This window comes from Saccostrea cucullata, unplaced genomic scaffold (genome assembly GCF_032062105.1).
Source record: "Saccostrea cucullata isolate Sc308-1 unplaced genomic scaffold, CSIRO_AGI_Scuc_v1 ctg2622, whole genome shotgun sequence".
Classification (NCBI taxonomy): Eukaryota; Metazoa; Mollusca; class Bivalvia; order Ostreida; family Ostreidae; genus Saccostrea; species Saccostrea cuccullata.
The window spans coordinates 31,983-53,858 of record NW_026922155.1 but is presented as its reverse complement, the minus strand read 5'-3'; the positions used below and the strand labels follow the sequence as shown (position 1 = coordinate 53,858).

The following is a 21,876-nucleotide window of genomic DNA, read 5'->3' as shown; positions in this document are numbered from 1 at the left end:
ATCTTGGTAGAAATGCCTCATATACTTTAAGGTTGTGCTACACAGTAATACACAGTAATACCACTGCATATAAAAATTCAAAAGTAAAACATACGCCTTTCAGTTAATTAATATGTACACAGAAAGGATAATGCTTGAAATTCATATCAAAAATTTCTTGGTGTACGTTATGCACTATTTAATATTAAAGTGCCAGTCCGTGAATGTTTTGATAAACCCACAAAATCAACACAGCAGGCATATCAAGGTTGAATCAACGTTGAATTTTGGTTGCATATAAAAGTCGCGGTAATCATCAAAGTTGTTTCAACGTCAATTTTCAACGTTGAATAGATGTTCAAAATGGGTTGAAATTTTGTTGCTTAATGATGAATTTTAGCTGCAAATGTAAGTTGAGGCAACGTTGAAAATTGTATGTTGTTTCAAAGTCAAATATCAACATAAAAAAGGTTTAACATTGGTTGAAATTAGTATATCCCAAACTCTGTATGAGGGGAATTTCCACGAATAACTTAAGAACAAATACATTTTAAGATTTTAAATTTTTCTACAAATTAAAAAGTTTACGTGTTGGAAGTTTTATCATCAGTTTCTTTTAGATCCCTCTGCCCTCACCGATAGAAAATTCAGCAACAAATCCTTTATCCACCAGGACTATATTGGACTTAAAGGTGACATTAAGATGACCATCATTAGAGCCAAATACTTCTCTAGCAGTACTGGTACCAGTTAATCCATTTCTTGTGTGCAGTGCAGTTCCAGCTGTGTCATTGTAAACCTATATTTTAATTAAAAGCATAGAACAACTTGTACCCTCTAATGTTACTAATTAAAGTATATAATATCTCATACCTGTATATAGATAGAGGAATTTTTATTGTGTGAAAATGAATATTATTTCAAACCACAGGCACTTGACACTACTTATTTTTGTTATATTAACAATATTACCCCCATACCTAATAACACACAAGGTAAATATCGGCCGCCATCTTGATTTGCCCTGCGACCATATTCAATCTGTGACTAGTCTTTCGACTTTGACAAAAGATTTTTAACTATATCCAAGTGCCATATGGTTGCACTGTCCCTAGGTTTAGACCTCGAAAGGTTGGCCACAGAATAAATATGGTCGCAGAGAATTTATTTCATGGAGTTTAAGGCGAAAATACAAGTCAATAGGACCGACCAAGAAACAAATCAAGGTGGCGGCCGATGTTTACCTTGTGTATTATTAGGTATAAGGTAAGGGTTATTTTTTAGATATGAAAAAAAAAATAACTAACGTTAAGTGCTTGTGTTTCAAACCTTAATACTTTTCCATTTAATGTTGTTTCCAATTGATTTCTAAAATACTTTATTGTTCTTTTTGACAATCTTCACTTAAAAGTAGATATACATGTACAAAATAAAACCTTTTCGGAATATATCAAATGTAGACCTTTCTATGGATTGGCCTAATGAAAGGACTACATTTGTAAGGTATTTTTTTATATCATTTTATACATTTATTCATTTATTGATTATCATAAAGGAAAACAAAAGGGGGATAGCTTCTCTTAAAGCAGAATAAAAATTCAATACAAGATCATAAAAGAAACTTGTACCAATTCAAGAACCCACTAATTTAGGGACTTCATGAATTTTCACAGTTTTGGAACAGTTTCTGCTTAAGATAAATACTGTATTATATGAAAAAAACTTAATTGTGCTGTGTGCGACTTCACAAAATAATATCAGCCCATGTAATGCTTTTAAAGTGACCCTCCAAAATTAAAAATTGTGTCCTTGAATATTCAAAAAGACCTGGGTCTTGAGAGAAAAATTATACAAAGACACCACCCTATTTTTATCTTTTCTTTATTATCTCCCCTTTTAAATGAGGTTGGCCTTTCATTTTACCAATTTAAACTACCCTTTATTCAAGGATGTTATACACCAGATTAATTTACATGTAAAATTGGCCCAGTGGTTTTTGAAAAGAAGTTGAAAATGTGAAAGGTTTACAGACGTACGGACAGCTAAACAGCTAAATGAACAGACGGACGGATCACAGGAAAGACGAACGATGATCAGAAAAGTTCAGTTTTCAGCTCAGTTGAGCTAAAAAAGTAGAGAGGTCCATGGGTCACATTGCTCATCTGAACATACTGGTTAGGAAGAATCAGAAATCAGTTCAGTATTAAAAAGTTTTAAAGGGGTACAAACTTTAATTTACACAGTCTTCATATATAATGTTTCTATGTCAATATATCTTATCATAGCTTTTTTGTTCTTAAAAGGGAGAACGAAGAAGGTTCACTTTGGGCCTCTTTTGTCCTTTTGAAAAATCAGTACTGCTCATTTTTAGTTGAAAATATCTTAAACTTTACTTCGACCCTTGGTGACTTCATATCAAAAAAAAGAACGTATTTTTTTCTGTTTCCCATGTATTATGACGTCATGAATTGCATCATTTTCCTCAAATCTTGAAATCTTGAAAATTTCTTTAAAAATGGCAAAAATTTTAAGCCGTTTTTGAATATTTTGCATAATCGCCAACCTCTGCTCTAAAATGTTTAACTGAAAACGATTACTATAACCTGATAATTTAACCATTATTGCTTATTCAACATCCAATTCCTTCAGATGCCTGAATTAAGTTCCAAAACCTTTGCCTTTATATATCCTGAGGCTAACTAGTCTATTCTTAGAGTTGTCAGGTCATTCCACTATTTAAAATCTCAAATGCGTTTTGCTCAAATACTTCTTTACCATTACTCATACAAATTTCAATTTTAACCATGACCCATTGTTCTCTACCTGCAGGGGTGATTTGACCTTGAACTCATGAATGACCAAGGGATCATTACACACCCTCAAGTTATAAACAATCTCTGTCAATAATATATGATAGTAATATTTTCATATCAAATAAAAAACCTCAATTAATTATGTTTGTGGATACCCAGATATAGATAAGAAATTAGCAAACAGATTTCTTATTATATATTTACCTCTACAAAATCATTTAACTTTAGTTGAAAATCTATGAAGCGTAGAGAAATAGGTCTGGTTTCTCCATTGTTTCTCGCAAGAAGCCATGAACAGGTGACATTGGAAGGATATGTGCCAACTTGGTAACCAGGTGAAAAGATCATACCCCGCTGCCTCATCTCTAATGTACAACCTGTAAATGCATCATCTATTGAATTAGTGTGAAACAAAACAATTTAAACATGTCCAAACAATGTACAAGCACAGTCATCATCAGAACTCCATAGAATTGCTTTTAGCGTGCTGTGGTAACTCATAAACAAGAGGCCTATTGGCCACATTACTCATCTTAATCACTAAGGTTCTGCTATGCATTTGAATATAAAAGCTTTAGTGTTCGTAATTTGAACAAACTCATATGTACATATGTACCCAAATATGCTTCCATATCTATGTGATTACCACATGCAGTTTGCATTTGGACCCCCACCCATTTTTCAAATGCAGAGGTAATTAGAGCATCAAATGAATATTTAATAAAATAGGTAAAGAAAAGACAAATAAACATTTAAATGTTTTGGCTGAAATATTTGAAAAGTTTTTATATATGTTGTAGATACTACAATTTGTCTAGAGAAACGTCGAGTGATTTTTATACAAATCTTTTCTGGTCGCCGTCCTCAAAATTAGAATTTTTCTGACAATGGCTCGGTAACAGTAAATGACTGAAGTCTTAAACTTTGAGAACTGAAAAACAGTTATCAATTTATTTGCATCGATTGAAAACCGTGTGTCTCATTGCTTCCAGTCATGGCAGGATGGTATACAAAAAGTGATTTTTAAACCTATTTTTGTTTCTCGTATGTAAGTTTGAAGCTAATATCGACGTATGAAAACGCATGTCCATGCAAACTAGAAGTGCCAGCTCAAAAATTGCTTTTAGCAATGCGCCACGTGAGTGACTCCCAAGAGGAAAAAGGTGGAAGAATTATGCCAATTAAAAGCACAAGGGTACACAGATCTGTGATTAGCACTGCACCTTCTTTTTTATTTCATCCAAAATAAATGCAAGGAAATCATAGCTGGTTGGAAACAAAAATTCCGAAGTCTACCTTCCGATCTGAAACCTTCACCCAAGGGTCATAAATTTCAAAAAATAGAATTCTCATAATTATAATTATGATCATGCAAACATATTTCCTGCTTCATATATCCCACAGTAAACAAAATCTTAAAATTGTGTTATTCTTGATTGTTTTGATTTTAACTTATTTTTTGCACTTGATTGTTTTGCTCTCCTTTTAAATCTATTATGATAAAATATGTCAATGACACAAATTTTTAGTATGTCATTTCAAAAGCGTAAAATTCCTTTTATTAGATTTAAGCATTGTTCAGTGGAAAAAGGTTGAGGCTTTAAAGCAAAAATTATTAATTCAAACAAGACAGAAGGATTCCAGGGATCTGAAACCTTCACCCAAGGATTATAAATTTCAAAAAATTAGAATTCTCATAATTATAATTATGATCCTGCAAACAGATTTCCTGCTTCATATATACCAAAGTAAAAAAAATCTAAAAGTGTTCTTCTTGATTGTTTTGCTCTCCTTTTCCATAAATACTACATGCTAATGCTAAATTTATGAAAACTTTAGCCATTTCTTTAATAATTCATACTTATAAACATTATATATAACCGTTTTAACGAAAATCTAATCAAATCTTTTTTCTCTCTCAATTCTCACTTTCTTGAATTTCCTTTAAATTCATATTTAACCCTTAAAAATATATATCCACAAAATAAAATCAGCAATTTAGACAGAAAAGCAATAAATGATAGAATTTGTTCAAGTTGAAGTTGTTAAGATATTTTTCTTGCATATCATGGCTGTAAATTACCTTGCTTGTATTTGACCTGAACTCCACGAAACTTTCCATACTCATGGTGGTCTGATGATAATTCAATTCTTACAGCATTGTTTTGTGAAATGTACAGAGGATAATTAGGAGTTTTATTAAAAGCAAAGACAAGGGGAGCCATAAGATCCATCCCATCATAAACTTTCAAAGAACTGCTTGAGGGTAGATCTATATCTCTAAACTGCAACAAAGAAAACAATTTATATTTTTCCTTTTTTGAAAGCTTACAACTAAGGATTTTCATTCATTATACTGTAAAGCAACTATTGTTTTTGACATCTTTTTTTTCACGATTAATCATTTTGAAATCAATCCACGACGATTAATTTCAATACTAAGGAAACTTTCTTTGTAAATAAACGGTTCGCGCGATAAATATTCGTGCGTTAAATTAGGTCGCAAAACTCGCGGAAATTTCTCGTACGCAAATAAAAGTTGGTTTACAGTAGTTAAATATAGTTATTGTGAACTTCAACAGATATAATAAATAATTCAATATAAATAAAAAAAAGTACACCTAGGGTGATCAAATTTCACTACAATCACCCTGTTTGATAGTAAAATAAGTACATGTATTTCTAAAATCTAATACTGAACTGATAGACAGTTCAACAAAGTTTCAATGCAACCAGTAAAAATGTCAAATGACGCCCTCAATATCATGATTATATATGAAAAGTAAATTGGTATTTATAATGTTTGTTAGACTAGAAGTTGCAATGAAGTATAGGGTTTGATGATAGTACCTCAAGAGATACCACTTTGTGTGATTCTGTTATTATTAGCCACTCTAGTTGTAATCCAAAGGGAACAGCCTGTCCATATAATGGTGATTCTAGAGTCTGCCAGCTTTTGTTTGCCATGAGCTTCTTCTGACCATTCCAAATTTCAGTTTCAGGAACTGTATAATTTTATATCCAAATAAGGTTTTCATTATAAAAAAAGAAATGAAATAAAGTAAACTTTTAATATAAATATTATGGTTTTTATATTTCAATCAACGATTAAATATTAAAATATTCATATTAAAATTTCAAAGAGATATTTCTAATAGATTTGAGAATTCGAATGTGTTTTTCTGATGATTTTTTAAGAGTAAAAGATACTTAAAGAGGGTATACAAGTGTAATTTAATTTGCATTGTTTACTAATTAAGCTATGCTTTCTTATCTTCATTAAAACATAATGTTTAAAGATTTAAAGATAATATTTAAAGATTACAAAGGTCACCTTGACAAAGTAAAGGTAATGTCTCTCACCAATTCAATATTCTAGTAGCACGAGTATTGTGCATATTTAGATGCAACAACTCTGCAAGACTGCTCCGGAAATGTTTTTTTTTTTTAGTTTCTTGGGAAGTTTGAATAAATTCAACTGTTTCAAGCATATCAAAAATATTCTGAGTAAGTCATATCATCCAGGTATGTTAGCTACTGTATCTATCTGAGGCGTATTTGGTAATTTTTCCATATATGCTTTTAATTGTACGTCAGATTTAGCATCTGAAGCAAATTTGGTATCGCACCTCTTGCATGTATCGTCCAAATATTTGGTCCAAGTAGGGCGCGCTTATAGTTACTTTGGAATGGATCTGTTATGAAGAAAAACAATCTGATCTATCACTTGAAGCACAATTTTCAAAAGGAAGACTTCTTCAGATCGCTTCAATGTTTTTGCAAAGCTGTTCATTAATGATTTGAGCTTCCTTTACCTTTTTTTTTAGCTCCTTAAGGCTTTTAAGGCAGTCATACTTTAGCAAGTCGGCTAACCTGGTATTTACTATTTATAATTTAGTTTTGTTCAGAATTGAATTTACTCTAAAAGCTTGAGAAAATATTTAATATTTGATATGTATATATTATTTGAACTCTAAAATCATTAATATATCTTAAATATCTAAAAATCACTTTGTCTAACGAATGAAATGGATTGAAACAATATTCATATTATCTAATTTATACTGGTAAATAAATCATAATTCTTGTAGGAAAAACAGCTGGATTTGTTTGAGCCACATACTGTAAATTCCTAAATATAAGCCTGGAATATTAATTATCGCGTAATTTCGCGAGAAGCACCACACGCAAAATAAAGTTACTCGCCTTTGTTATTATAATGCTGAAATCAATGTAAAACCTCTTGACCAACCGTCCTTTCGTAAATAATCATTCTCGCGTTTGCCGTTGAAGAGCCTATTCGCGATATATTATAATAATAAGTACTCGCAAAAAATAAGGAATCTACATTGTGCATTTTGAATAATACTAATTTGCTTGAAATTCATTTTGTTTTCCATTTTCTGAAGAGTGCCAATAATCTGAAAGAATTTCATTTTAATGAGCTGAGAAATGTCATTCTTATGGAAAGTATTTGAAAAACTAAACACACCTGTTTCATAGTCTGCAATAAATCCATTTCTGATAGTTGAACTATCCATGCTGAGTTGTAGGATAAGATAGTTATTCTGTGAGTAGAATTCCTGGGTCTTTCCTGGTCTCCCTGTTACACTGCCCAGGAAGTTACTCTCCTTCAGTGAGATAGCTCCAGTCCATATACTTAGAACATCGGCATTTTCTTCCAGGTCAAATGTAGATCTCAACTACAAGTCAAGGTATTGTCAATAACAATGATATTTCTAAACCTTTTTATATATTTTTGATATAATATAATATATATATATATGTAGTAAATGAACATGTATATAACCTCTTTAAATGCACCACTTAAGAGTTTAGACCAACAAAATTACAAATTTATGCTATCATCTAAAAGCGATTAAATGCAACCTAACACACACAACAACAAGTACATGTATATTTTGGAAAATAATTTTTAAAAATGTTCATTGGTTTTTTTTTTTAACATTTATAGTGTGGTATGAACATGGCAAGATATATGTTGCAGAAGTATCATACATTATCTCATTAACCTTCCAGTATCCCCTACTTTAAAAATTAGAAATATTGGTTTATGCACCCTGACAATATAAGAAATCTACTCATAAAGTGTATAGTAAATGCACTCCTGCATTGTTTTTAATCTGAATTTTTATAAGAACAATCTCATTAAACCCAATGGAATAAAGAACTGATAAAACCTTAAAATAAAACTTCAGATCTGACTTGTAAATCTTGGCTGTAATAGTAAATAAACACAACATTGTATATTATGAGCAATGCACAACTTGAAGATGATAAGTTAATTTTATTGTCAATTGTTAGCTCATTAAATTTTCATGAATTTATAATATGCATGATAGATGTTCTGATAGTGAAAATGAAAAAAATTCAATTTTTGCACTCACTATGACCTTTACTCGGACACCAATAGGAGCCTTTATAGTCCAGGTACAAAAAGCATCATTTTTATATGTTGTTTGCTGCAAACTGTCCGCAGTTATAGAACCAGAAGTACCATTAGTCAATATCCGTATTTCAGAGCACCTAGATGCTGTCATAGAAAATCTCATCCATCTAAAATCTATTAGCTACAACCACGTACAGTATGTTAAATTTACATATAATTACTGTAGTTTACATCCACATATTGATATACTATACATTACTTGCAACCATGATCAATTTGCTTTGTTATAATTGGTGGGTAACACTAAATCTTTAAATGTCAACATGTGATATAATAAAATAAAGTCCTCCTTACTGCAATTAACTTCATCAGACATATCTCCACAGTCATTCTGTCCATCACATTGCCACTTCTGGTTTATGTAACCTCCATTTCCACAAAAAATTGTATCTTTACAAAATAAGATTAATAATTAGAAATTACATTAAACAGTTATTGACAAACATGTCAAACAAACATTTATGCTTAGGTAAGGATGCTTAAGCATTAATCACCTTTTGCACAATGTATTCATTGAATTATAAAATTTAAATTTAATAACAAGAGAATAGCAGCAAAATAATTTATTATAACTTCTAGTGCAAAACATTTATCTTTTTATAAGACTGACAAGAAAATATATGAAGATTTTTAATCTTATATATCTCACATGACTTTTCTTTTGAAAATGTTTAACCAAATTTGTTTCAATCCACATACCGGTACATGCAGTTAAACACTTTCTACTATTTATTAACACTCCAATAATTGAAATCAAATATAAGGATAAATATTATAGTTATATAGATAATTATACTTCAGTGATAAAAACTTCCTACTTTTCACGTTTTATATCTTTTCAAATACAAAAAAACATCGGTAGTCAGTGATTATGAAGGTCACCTTGACGAAGACTATTTTTACGTAAGGCAATTTTCACATAATTTTTTCTAGCCGTGTACATCTCAAGAACAACATCAATACAAGTTTTAAGTTTAAGTAGAACTTGAATAGTTACTTGGAAATAAACCTGTTTCAGAAAATGTCTGTCAGTTCAAACATCCAAACTTACACAAGTCTGGAAATGTCCATTCTTATATGCATCTTCCATGCAAGATTGATCATAATAGGCCTTAAAATTATAGAGCTAATCCAATAACATTGTCCTGGAAATGTAACATTGAAAGCAAGTCTGGAAAATGCAGTGTCAGATTTCGCAGAATCCAAATTCAAATGTTCATTGAATTAAAAAATGAGATTCATTTGTATAGACAATGCTTTTGTCCATGACAGTACGTGTCCTCGAAAACGTCTGTTTTACAAAATCCACGAAAATTGATGCCAACAAAAATTAATGGGACACAGTATATTTGGTCCAAATATAAATGAAAATTTACTTATAAATGACAAGACCCAGTATATGAAGTAGGTTGTGCCGTGTACACCTGTACATCCATATATGCATTACCCATGCAAGTTTGGTCCAGGTAGGACTTGTGGTTGCTTTATCTGAAAAATCTAGGCCCGATTCAGCATCCAAAGCAAGTGTGTGTGACAGTGTCCATCCCTAAGTTTGATTTAGATAAGACTAATATTTACTTCACTTATCTGGGTATAGACTTGTTCCTAAAATTTTATTCGGGGAAGCCAATGCTAATGCCGATTAGATGTACATATAAAACAAAACCTTGCAAAAGTAACAAAGCTTATTATACTAAACCATGTTTGGGTGCTCCCATAATCTTGCAAACAAATGGAAGTTTCTTTCTACAATTTGTTACTGTCCAGTGATTATCATCCTCATCTTTCAGGGTGGAAACACATTTGAAATCTCCCATAAACTCAGTTGGTTGTAGATTTTTCCACAGCCCTTTAATCAAAGGAATGGCTTTGTTTTTTGACATTCTATACTGTGACCACACAATATTATCCTGACTTGCTGTTGATGTTATGTTTGATAAACCTGTAATGTATTGGAAACATGGTCTGTATTTAATCATATACTTTGATATTATAAACAGTAGGAATTTTGACACCATATATTGACTCTCTCCTGCACATAAATTAAAATGGATTGTATAGGATTGTTTAAATAACCCTTTCATCATTTAAAGAGGAAGAAAACTTTTAATTATTTTAAATAATGTTTGGTTGCAAACAAAATTTTGATTTTTGCATTTTAAAGAAACATATTTGGATATTCAAAATCTAAATAGACAATAAAATATTTTCTTCAAACATTTTAAATTTATCACAAAGGTATAATTTAATTAAAGAAAAAGTTGGGGTCTTATTATCTATTAAAAATTGAATTTCAGGAAAAACAATTTTATCTTGATTTCAATTTCTCGATAAGTTTGTTGACAATTGATTTCAAAATATAAATCGGTACAAATATTCCATTTCATAAATATTCTCTGATAAAAAGTGTACAATTTTTAAAGAAAATTTTCATATCCACAGAGATAGCCATTAGAAGTCTTGGAGCTTTATGAATTTTTGAGCAGTTTTGTTTTTCATTTTTACAATTATTAGTTTAATTTGAATTTGTTATAAAAATTGAATTATAATAAATAGTTTTGAAAACGTTTAAACTTTTACAATTTTTTTCTCTTTTAACAGAAAGACAATACGAAAGCTGTCAGAAGAGGCCAAACGACTGGCTTTATGACCAGGACATCCTAGGATTTTATTGTCCGAGAGGATGTTTGTAAGACAGTAATTGCAGAATAGAAGAGAGACGGCTCCACAAATAAGAACAGGGTGGACTTGGCACGGAGTTGAGGCATCAAACAGAACAGTCAGAAGTTGGAGACTACTTAAAGAGGTTGATCTGGTAGCACATGTGGCATTGAAAAAACTCTTACATGTATCTACAGCTGCTAATGCTATTTTACGATTGCCCACAAAGAATTTGAGATACCTGATTTTTTCAAAGTGTTTTATACAGTATATACCAAAATTGAAGTGGTCGACAGCTGCGAACGCTTATTATTTTCTAAAGGAAACTAACTTCAGAATAAGTCAGTTTGAGGCTTTTCTGCATGAAACTAAAATGTGGCAAAATAATTACAACATATTTCCAGAATGGTCTGTCTTTATGCCATATGCATTAATGATTTATCATATTCAGCAACTCAAATAATGTTCAAGTTAATTTCATACCTTTTTAGGAACATTAAATTTTTTAGGGCATAATTATGCCCAAACCATATCTGCTTTACGAAATATAATACATGTAAACTTTAAACGTTGGAATCCCTGAAATATCAACTTGCCTGCCTCGGTTTAAAAACTCTTCAAAATTTGAGCAAACTCTTGAATGTCGAAATATGTTGAGATTAATACATCATATGCAGCATGCGGAATATTACTACATTAATTACTCGTTTGTCATCCTATTTAATTAATGGTTGGCTCTTAATGTCAAAAGCCAGTAAAATATCTAAATATGAAATGAAATTTGTTTGAAATCTGTGGGATCTTAAAAAAATTTTAGCTTTTGTTTCAAGCTTATTATAATAAACAGATTCAACATACATTAAATATTATATGTCTTAAAAAGTGTGGAAAAGGACATGTACCATCTCTCTGATCCACACCTCTTCTTTGGATACCCCGGTACTATACGTTAGATATTTTTGTCGATTAATTTATCACAAAAATGTTTTGAAACAAAATAAAATATTCTTTTCAGCTATATGTTTGAATTAAGGTTTTTTATTTTTTTTAATAATTGTACATACCTATCCAATACTGATTAACTTCGGACATCAAGTGAGTCGCTACAAACTCGTTTTCGATATCATCCTCTATCCAACTGAGGTACATTCCAGATCTAATGTATACCGGTAAGTATCAAAATTATAGTACTATGTAATCAAAAAGAATAAATCGACAAACAATCAGTTTTTATTGAAAAATACGATAATTGTTAATTGATAATAGGAAGTAAAAGTCAACAATTCATTAAATGCTTAATAAAAGTGAAAACTTTATCATTTACTTATTATTAAGTCCACATGCGTATTCTTCTATTCAAACAATTATAAGCGGTGCCCACAGATCTATACAGAATTTTCAACATACATTGCATATAATTTGATTTAATTTTGGTGAGTGATCTATTTTTGGGAAGCTCATCCCATACAGAAAAAGCAATAAATTAAACAAAAGTTTGTGTAACAAGTCCCATGCACTGTCTAAATCGTCTACATTTTGCAGGAACATCTAGCCAACCTTCATTTTCGCTTAATTTTGTAATGTATAGGCCCTGCTTTTTAAGACATACCCACCTTACCCCCTACCAAAACGCAGATAATATATCATAAAAGTGAGTGATTTTGGGATCAGATACCGAGGAATTGTTATTACTTTAAACATATTTATTATTAACCCATTAAGGATTGGGCAACAGGCAAATCCTATACACACTCTCTCATTTTATGATACTAGTCAAGATACAGATATTAAATAATAAAATACTTGTACATTGTACATGATAAACAATAAGCTTAAAATGAAAAATAATGATTAACAATCAATTATTTACATACTGTAAAAAATCATTCATTAAAAAAAATCGTTTCGCACCGTAAGCAAGCTTCTATTGCGTCATCCCAAGTCATTGGAACAGTCACCTTCAAATAGCAGTAACCTTCGTAGAATACGGAACCTGGAAAACATGCACGGAGGACATACATGTATATTATGCACAGAATATTTACTTACACTGAGTATCATCACCTTTTTTCTCAAGAAATCTTTATAAAGCCGCTATTATAAGCAAGCAATCTTAATTTTCTTTAGCAGTGGCTCTTTTTATCATGTTTATCCGTGACAAATTTTCGTCAGCAACTACTCATTGTAGATACAGAAATTTTCACACAATTGTAATTACCAGATAGATGGGGTTCGATTGAGAAATAAAATATTTCCTTCCTGTTTACCATTAAACAGTAACCAATAAAATTTTAAATGTGTGTTCTTGCTTATTTCCCTAAAAAAATTTTCAAATGTAAAATAATATGTTTTTGAACTAAAAGTTGAAATGGACAGCAAGATGCAAAAATTTCTGTTCATGTTTAGTTATTAAAAAATATTTCTATTGATCATAAAAAAGCTTTTCTGTACTTACTTTTATCAGTTTGTTGTGCCAAATAGATACATGTAATGTGTTATTTCTTAATGTTAAAAAAGTCAAGGATATATACCTGTACATAAATTATCAGATACTATTCAATTCCATTTTATATGTTTTGTTATGTACATTCATTTCTTAGAAGAGTTTTAGAAATGTAAAATAATTGCAGACTGTTTTTGCAAAGGATAAAGTTGAAAGTTTAAAGGGTCATTTTTGTAATTTGTTAACTCTAAGAAAAAAGGTGCATAAAAATAAAGAACATACCAAAGGGACACTTCAATTCGATATCTCCAATTTTACCAACATTGTCACAGAATCCAAAGGTTCTCATCTAATAAGAATTCAAGAATAAAACGATAAAAACACGTTTACCTACATGAAATTGAATGTTAGACAAATATCATTTTACCATTTTTCATATACATGCATTGTGAAGTGAAATCAAAATATTGCAGGACTTCTAGATAATTATATGCCATTGTATTAACTGACTGAAGTTTAGATAACAAATCAACGAAATTCGACGTTTTATTCAGGCTTGGGAGATAAAAATTATTTCTCAAAATATTTGCATTTTGCAGAAGTCTTTATTATCTGGTGAACAAATGGTGCACAAATATTCAAGTTGATTAACTGATGAGCCATATCAACAGAGTCAACATTAGGTTTTATTATATATTGCAATTTGGGATTTTAAAATTTTTAAAAAGCTGTACATACAATACTGTTGACAAAGGGGAACTTTTGAAAGAAAGTATATATTTAAATATTTGTTTTTAAAGTTAAATTAGTGAAGCAATGAACTTTTGACTTTATGATTGTTTTTTTCAAACTGCGCAGTTAAACTTTAAACCATCACTGTACCTTAGACTCCTATGCGAAAATATTTAACTCGAAATTTCCTTTTAATAAACTGCGTCTTTACTCTGATATCCGATACGAGATAGATATAATTAAAAAAAGAAGACGCAGAAAAAATAATGTGTTATATTTTATCAACTTAGCTCTCTGTAAAATTTGTCTTGATCTTCGTCCTGAATACAAACTATTAATCTCCAGTGAGGTATGCAGAATAAATTCTCTCTCTTGAAGTTATATAATTAAAGTTTATAATATATTGTGTCTATAATTAACTTTATCAAAAATTTTTAATACATTCATAAAATAAAATCAGCAGAATGCAGCATCTTCAACATGCTCCTTCACAGTTAAAAGTATGTTATATTTTACTTTACTCTCTGCAAATGTTCATTTTTCAGATGAAACTTTACTTTTGAATTTTTCTCCAAAGAGGTAAAAGTTAAAATTATATGTCTTCTATTGATAGATTTATAGAAAATTGATAAATGAAATAAGAATATGCATTTATAGCATTGTCTTAAAAATTAATATCTATTAATGATAAAGTATTTCACAAATTTCTACATAAAAAGGAATAAATATGAGGGAAACATTAAAAGTTTGAATCAGTGGATGTGTGGGGTTGCACGCTGGAGCTCTGAAATGTGACATTTATATATATTTCCTTTGTGTGGAAAAATATCAAACTTCAAAAAATACAAAAAAATATCATATAAGTTACCTTTATATTCTACCAATATTGAATATAACTGAATCTTTTTTTTCAAAATTCATGTATGATTTTGTAATTGAATACGAAATGAAGTGATTATAAAAGAACAATACATCTATGTATATACAAACACTAACCTGAAAAATGACGAAGAACACCAGATATGATATGCAGTGGTCCATTATGATACCTCTTAGTGTCCTTCAGATTATGAGGTATATAAATTTAGATTATTTTTAACCAGGAAGTAAATAATAGTTGTTCTTGAAGTTCGCAGATTTTTTACGTCGTTGGAGCGTTTCATGGTAGTAAAGTTACAATTAATTCAGATAGGTATATTTCAAAATCTCGTTAGATGTATGCACATATTCAAACCGAGCCAAATCAAGTACATGTAATTCAAATAAAGGTCATGGAATTTGTAACAGATTTTGAAAGAGGTAACATTGCTTATAAAAATATAAATTAGCATGTTTCTTATTTATCTAAAATATTAATTTGTTCCTATGATAGAAGCATAAAGAAAACAACAAATTTCAGGCTTTCCTAATATCTGATGGAATTTTGTCAAATTTTGCAAATTTTATCACTAAAATGATTAACACACCAAAGAGCAAATTTCAAAGCATTAATTTTTTCACAAGCTAGATCTATGCACCTGATACTAGTGTATGACATATAAAACCGTATAAAATTTTGAAAGGTGCACCTTTCTTCATCATGTATATATATATATATAGAGTGCTGTGAACACAGGAGCAAAGGAAAAATTTGCAAAAATAGAAAATTTTCAAATATAACAATGATCTCTGTACATTCCATAAACATAGAACAAAGAGAAGTCTTAGCCTAAGGCTTTCTTGTCCTTTGTAAAAATTCAAATGACTTCATTAATGGGTTTATGAAAAATTGAGTTTAAAAAAAATCGTGTAAGACTTATTAAATTTTATTCTTTGATATAGAAGGAAATTAGTATATGATATGGGTACACTAAATGTAAAATAAATATTGTCGAAAGTCTATGTTTTTCTGAAGCCGAAAACCAAAAAATATCCACAGGATTAATTTTATTAAAACGTTCAATTAATAAGATCTAGAGTTGCACAATGGCATTCTGCAAAATTACATGTATATGAAGTTGCACTCTTGCTCATCATAACTATGTACTGGGTTAGTTTATTTAATACCTAGGAGCTAGGTACATTTTCATGAAATCATGCATTTTATATTAATTTATATAGTGGGAAACACTTAATATTTTACGATCTATGAAGTTAAAAGTAATAGGAGATGAACAATCAAGATACTCATTACATTCATAACAACAGTTTGCCTGCTTGATGTCCAGGAGTAAAAAAGAAACAGTTAAAGATTGCATAATTTTAGTGGTTATTAACTCGCCAAAGTGAGGCCATCGGGGGTGGGCATAAATGGGTTTACCTTTTGCTTATAATACCTTAGATGCTGTATATCACTGGATTTTAGCAGATGTACTAAGTTGTCTTCATCATTAAATGATAACCATAACACAAATTTAGTATATTTCATAGTTTTTAATACCAAATTTGGTTGAAATTGGTTAAGTGATTTCAGAGAAGAAGCTGAAAATGTTCAAATGTTAACACACGACGCACTGACTCCTAGACACACGACACACGAAGACTGACCCGGAGTGGATATTTCTCACCTCTCTTACTCAGTTGACCCCTGTACACCACAAGTTACATGTATGCACATATTCAAACATAGCCAAATCAAGTAATTTAAATAAAGGTCAATGGTAACAGATTTAAATTGATAAATAAGACACGAATATATCAAATTACCATTTCTTTTTGATATCTAAAAAATTTGTACTTATGATAGAAACACCAATAATACAACGAATTTCAGGCTTTGGGAAATTCTGGTGGAATTTCGTCAAATTTTAGATACTTTTCCCTCTTGAAACATAGACCAAAATGTAGCCTATTTAAAGTTTTTGCACACTAGATGCATCTGATACTAGTGTATGACATAAACAGCACTGTATAAATTTGGTACAAAGGTTAGTTTGTGCTGAAAGATAAAGTGCTGTAAAAGCGATGAAAATTTACATAAAACTGTGAAAATTCGAAAATTGACATATTTTCAGACCTTCCTGTGATCTCTGTACATTCCATAACATAGAACAAATACTCATTTTGTGGCAGGGGTGACTTTTTTTAATGATCAATTGTTGCATCATTCTTCTTAATGACACAAGTTTAGTATATTTCATAGTGTTTAATACTGGATGATTTTCATCTATTAGGTGCAATTTCATGTTAGTCTATCCTTCGTACATGCTTGCAGGACGACCTCTGACTCCTAAACCCGTCACCCTGAAGACGGATCCTGTGAGTGGATATTTCTCCCTCTCTTCTGCAGTTGACCCCTGTACACCACAAGTCACATAAAGTTCATCCAATTGTTTCCCACCAAAACAACAGGAAGTAGTTCTCTTAGCGGGAATGTCAATGGTCCTCAGTGTTTTACCTGCAAGACATACATGCTGAATATTTCTTATACATGAGAGTCATATGAAAAATGAATGATTAAATTACCAAATTGTATAGTTACTCAGTATATTAATTCATATTGTTCACTTGTCCTGTTTTAAATTACTCCGTTTTAAAACTAGTTCTAAACTCCAAATAATGATTTACATGTATAAAATGTAATGAAAAAATGAAACCATATACACCCATTAAACTATAAAGTTTCTACTATTAATCATTTTCTTACCTGTGGTTGGATCAAAACGAACCATTTTGGCAGCACCATAACACGCCACCCATATTTTGTCCTCTGTATCTATACACATACCATCAGGAAATCCCAGCGTGGGAATGGTTCCCTCCCCAAAATCAACAGCCACTCTCTGATTGCCTGCACGTAAGAACAAAATATACATTGCACTGTATATATCAAAGGTTATTGTATGAGAACGAGGTAAATTTCAATTTAAAATGCATTTTTATAGTATATATAATTTGATCTAGCCAATGATGAATGAACTTTGTCTTGTAATTGTTGTGATAGGTTCTGTCCACATCAATGCCTGGAAATGATTACTGGTAGCTAGTTTGCTTAGAGCATGTGTATATTATTTTTTTTTCTTTAAGTATGTCTGAAATGTGTACCTACTGCAAAAAAAAAAAATACCGGGTGAATGAAATATTAATTGATACAAATTTTTGCTCTATTACATTGCATTTCTTACTTATGTTCCCTGTCTCAACATCATAATCAAATCCATACACTTTTCTAGGCAGAGAGTCAATGTAATACATGGTTTTGTTGTCAGCAGTCCATGCTAGCCCATTGGATATGTTGATCTTGTTCAGGCATGCGTGTAGAGAACCGTCTACGTCCAATCGAAATAAAGATCCCCTTTCCCTCTCAGGATTGGCTGGTTCTGATTCATATCCCATTGTTCCTTAAAATCAGAATATACCGCGGCAACAATTAACAACATCAACAAAAGAGGCGGTTTCTATAACAATATACATGTATAATGAGAGCAGCAGGAATAACCATAAACTACAGAAATGGTATTTTTTTTTTTTACCTGCCCAAACTCTTCCTTTCGAATCACATTTTCCATCATTAAATCGGTTCTTCGTTCCCTGATCAACTTCATGAAGTTTTGTCACTTTTTGTGAATTCCAGTCAACGTGTGACAGAGTTCGCCCGAGACCCACAATGTAGCCACCCTTCCTGCAAGGTACCACGAATCCAACACTGTCCTCTAGAATTTGTAAATGATAAATAAATTAAAAATTAAGGCCTAATCCCTCTTTAAATTATCTCAAAAATTGAACCTAGAAAGAATAGTTTACTATTATTATTATTAAATTACAATTCATATTGAAGCGGACTTGTAATTATAAGGAAATGTTGCTAGGTGTAGATCTTCAGGAAATGTCAATATTGACAAACAGGAGTTGCATCTCGTTCGATGAAACTGGCAAATTGTACGTTTTGCCAGCTGCAGGGAAAACCTCATATAAAAGTTTTATCAAAATGTAAAATAAAAATTATATTATGGCATTCGTTCGTAATACATGTAATCATTCTGTGAAAGTGTCATGACATTTTGTTTAGTAATGTAGAAAAGAGGTCCTTCCAATATTAAAGAATGGCCCTGCAAAGTCGACGTTTTGCTATAAAAGGAAAACCCAAAATTTGTATGAATCAAAACGTAAAATTAGGAGGTTTTCCATTGCACTATTTTATGTTATAAACATTCTGTGAAAGTGCCACGAAATATCAACCAGTGATATATGATTTGCTTTTAAGAAATTTGCACCCTCTGTGTAAATTAAAGAATGTTTTGCTATGGAAAACCCAAATATGTGTTCGATCAAAACCTGAAACAGGAGGTGGACAATGGCACTGTGTAACAAAGATTCTATGAGGTCTCATTTAATTCATCTAGTGGTATCAGAGGATTTGCGGATGAGCACTGGGTACCCCCAATATCATAGAATGAATAGCAAAGTCCTTCGTTTTCCTGTGAGACACCCAAATAATTATCTGAACCAAATAGCAGGTGCATATAAAACGAAGTATGTAATCAAGATTCTATAAAGATTCATTAGTATATGAACAGGTGTAGATAGGAATGGAACTACAGGTCTAACAGACAGACGGGCCGACAAACGTAGTGACTGACGGATGCCCCGATACTATTTAATAATATTTTTTACTATTTGCATGTTGTTTTATTTATTTCTCTCAGTAATACAGCAGTTGACGAAACTTAATATCACAATGATATAACTGCTTTATTTGAATATTCCTATTAGGTATTTAGAACTTAGTTTACATTTATTGAAATATCACTCCACTGAGTTTCAATTTTGACTCCACATGAATCGAACGTATATTCCTGTAATTGCTTACTAGTTACTACAAAATATTCGTACTACTTTACTCTGACACCATTTAAATTGAAGTCCGAAAGGATATCATGTGGAGTGGGTATACGGACAGTAAACAACTGTTATCGGACTGATAAGGGAAATAGCCTCTCTTAAGTTAGGCAATGTATTTTCTTGCAATAGTTTTATTCTTCCGTCTTGCATACCGTACTTTCAATTTAATTCTAGTAGTTCAAATGCATTTTAAATAACTCATTCAACACACATCATATCTTTTTTATGTTTCTCTCCATCTGCAGTATAAGTTAATTATTAGTTTTAAAAATGTTTACCTAGATGTATTTTTTCATCAGTTCCTGTTTCTGCATTCCATCGATGAATATCATTAGTGAGGATGTCCACGTATATAAGCGTGTTGGTCTTGTCATCCCAGTGTGGTCCCTCCCCAATAGACTGGCAGCTATTCTTGACCACCACCTCCACCGACATTTTCTTTAGATAAAAGTTATTAACACTATTCTATGGTACACCATGTCTGTCATTATATCTCAGCATTTTTGTAGCAATTTATTTAGTATTCCTATGACTAAATTTGAAATGCAGCTATAGCAAAAATACTTTTTTCAGTTCTTTGAAACTTTCAGAATACGTACAATACAAGCAAATTATTTGAAACCTCGATGTTTTTTCCGAAATAAATGTATATGTTAGGAAAAATGTTAAGATCAAGAGGACTCATTTTAATACTGAGGCTTAAGCTCAAATATTTGCTAAATTATGTATATAAAACGACGTGGAAATCAACTTAACAAGAACAGGGCTTATTTTAAAGAAAGGGAAAATTATCTTATAAGCTAAACATATTTGTCGAAATGACATTTTGTAAAATAATTTGAGATCATTTATTACAAATGCAAAATTCATAATTATGGAACTAACGCTTTAACGCTCAAGTCGAATATAGTTAACATTTTGCAACAATCTTTATTTAATTTCATATTATTCCGTCTGAAGGGAATTAAATTGCAAAATATCTTGCCTCTTATAATTATCGATAGAAGGATTATTCAGACCTTGATAAAATTGAACATAACTCTAACTTAAATGCTTATTTCACAGGCCTGTCTACGTGCAATTTAAAAATCGCACGTGGATAGTGTGAAAAATCTAATTTTTAAAACATTTTCAAATACATGTACAGTTAATTGCTTTAATTTTTATCCATCATATATTGTCTTTAATATGATTGCTTTAATTTCTTTGCTTTAATTTTTTAAAATAAATTGATAATTTCACAGGTGTTTTTTTTTTCGTAAAGTGAAAATTCCACATTTTGAAAATATTGAACGGACGCATTTCTTTCCCTTATTTTTAAATCAATTCTTTTTTCATGATGCAAGGTTAAAATGACTAACTAAAATTAATCCCTAATTAAAGTTCTTTATTTTTTGTACTCATTTATTTAATTATCAGTTGCACAATTCTTAAGGTCTTAATAAATTTAAATATTCACTGCCTAATATTAGGTATCTCAAAATATTTTTACCAATTGAAAGTTCTTATCACAATAAATATAATGTGGCAAAAATTTTCAAAAGTTATGGCAAAGGAAATTTAACAAACAGAATTAATACCCTGCTTCCCACATATAAAATATTACATTGTATTCAAAATTCCCGTCCCATGCACTATTGAAATAATATATTATTCGGTATCTTACTAAAAAAAAAAATATATATCCTATGTCTATAAATAACACCTTTTTCATATATTCCACGTTCATATATTTCAATGCAACATAAATTACCCAAACACTTAATTTGACAAATTTCTCCATTTACTGAGACTTATGTTTCATTCAAATGTACATGGATACAGTTAGATTAATAGAAAGTGAGAATTCTTTATTAAGATGCTTCAATAAAACAATGAAAAAAAATAAAGTCTATTATCATACATGTAATAAATGATAATAGTTGAATTAATAGAAAGTGAGGATTGAATTCTTTATC

At 30.6% G+C, this 21,876-nt stretch overlaps 2 protein-coding genes across 2 annotated transcripts in view; both read right to left on the bottom strand.

The window, feature by feature from the left end:
• LOC134261286 (uncharacterized) overlaps window positions 1–13,715 on the bottom strand; it is a 77,991-nt gene extending 64,276 nt beyond the window's left edge. Inside the window, 11 exon segments of the mRNA XM_062743725.1 lie at window positions 616–778; window positions 2,997–3,169; window positions 4,876–5,077; window positions 5,643–5,797; window positions 7,285–7,495; window positions 8,201–8,346; window positions 8,557–8,652; window positions 9,962–10,204; window positions 11,988–12,079; window positions 12,835–12,916; window positions 13,649–13,715. Of these exon segments, the coding sequence (XP_062599709.1) occupies window positions 616–778; window positions 2,997–3,169; window positions 4,876–5,077; window positions 5,643–5,797; window positions 7,285–7,495; window positions 8,201–8,346; window positions 8,557–8,652; window positions 9,962–10,204; window positions 11,988–12,079; window positions 12,835–12,916; window positions 13,649–13,715 (1,630 nt within the window).
• Window positions 13,716–17,130: 3,415 nt separating this feature from the next.
• Window positions 17,131–20,486, bottom strand: LOC134261282 (regucalcin-like). Its single transcript, XM_062743721.1, has 5 exons — window positions 20,197–20,486; window positions 18,550–18,729; window positions 18,202–18,417; window positions 17,724–17,867; window positions 17,131–17,474 (listed from the first exon to the last, which is right to left on the bottom strand). The coding sequence occupies exons 1-5, from the start codon at window positions 20,351–20,353 to the stop codon at window positions 17,269–17,271; spliced, it is 903 nt and encodes a 300-aa protein (XP_062599705.1). The 5' UTR covers window positions 20,354–20,486; the 3' UTR covers window positions 17,131–17,268.
• Window positions 20,487–21,876: the final 1,390 nt, after the last annotated feature.

Bases quoted from the DNA above. Each gene is read 5' to 3' on its own strand.
- LOC134261282 (XM_062743721.1), bottom strand. From the start codon at position 20,353: ATGTCGGTGGAGGTGGTGGTCAAGAATAGCTGCCAGTCTATTGGGGAG. The intron at 18,418-18,549 runs GTAAAAAAAAAA...TCTGATTTTAAG, and splicing joins GAAAGGAAGAGTTTGGGCAG to GAACAATGGGATATGAATCA. The intron at 17,868-18,201 runs GTAAGAAATGCA...TCTTACGTGCAG, and splicing joins TGTTGAGACAGGGAACATAA to GCAATCAGAGAGTGGCTGTT.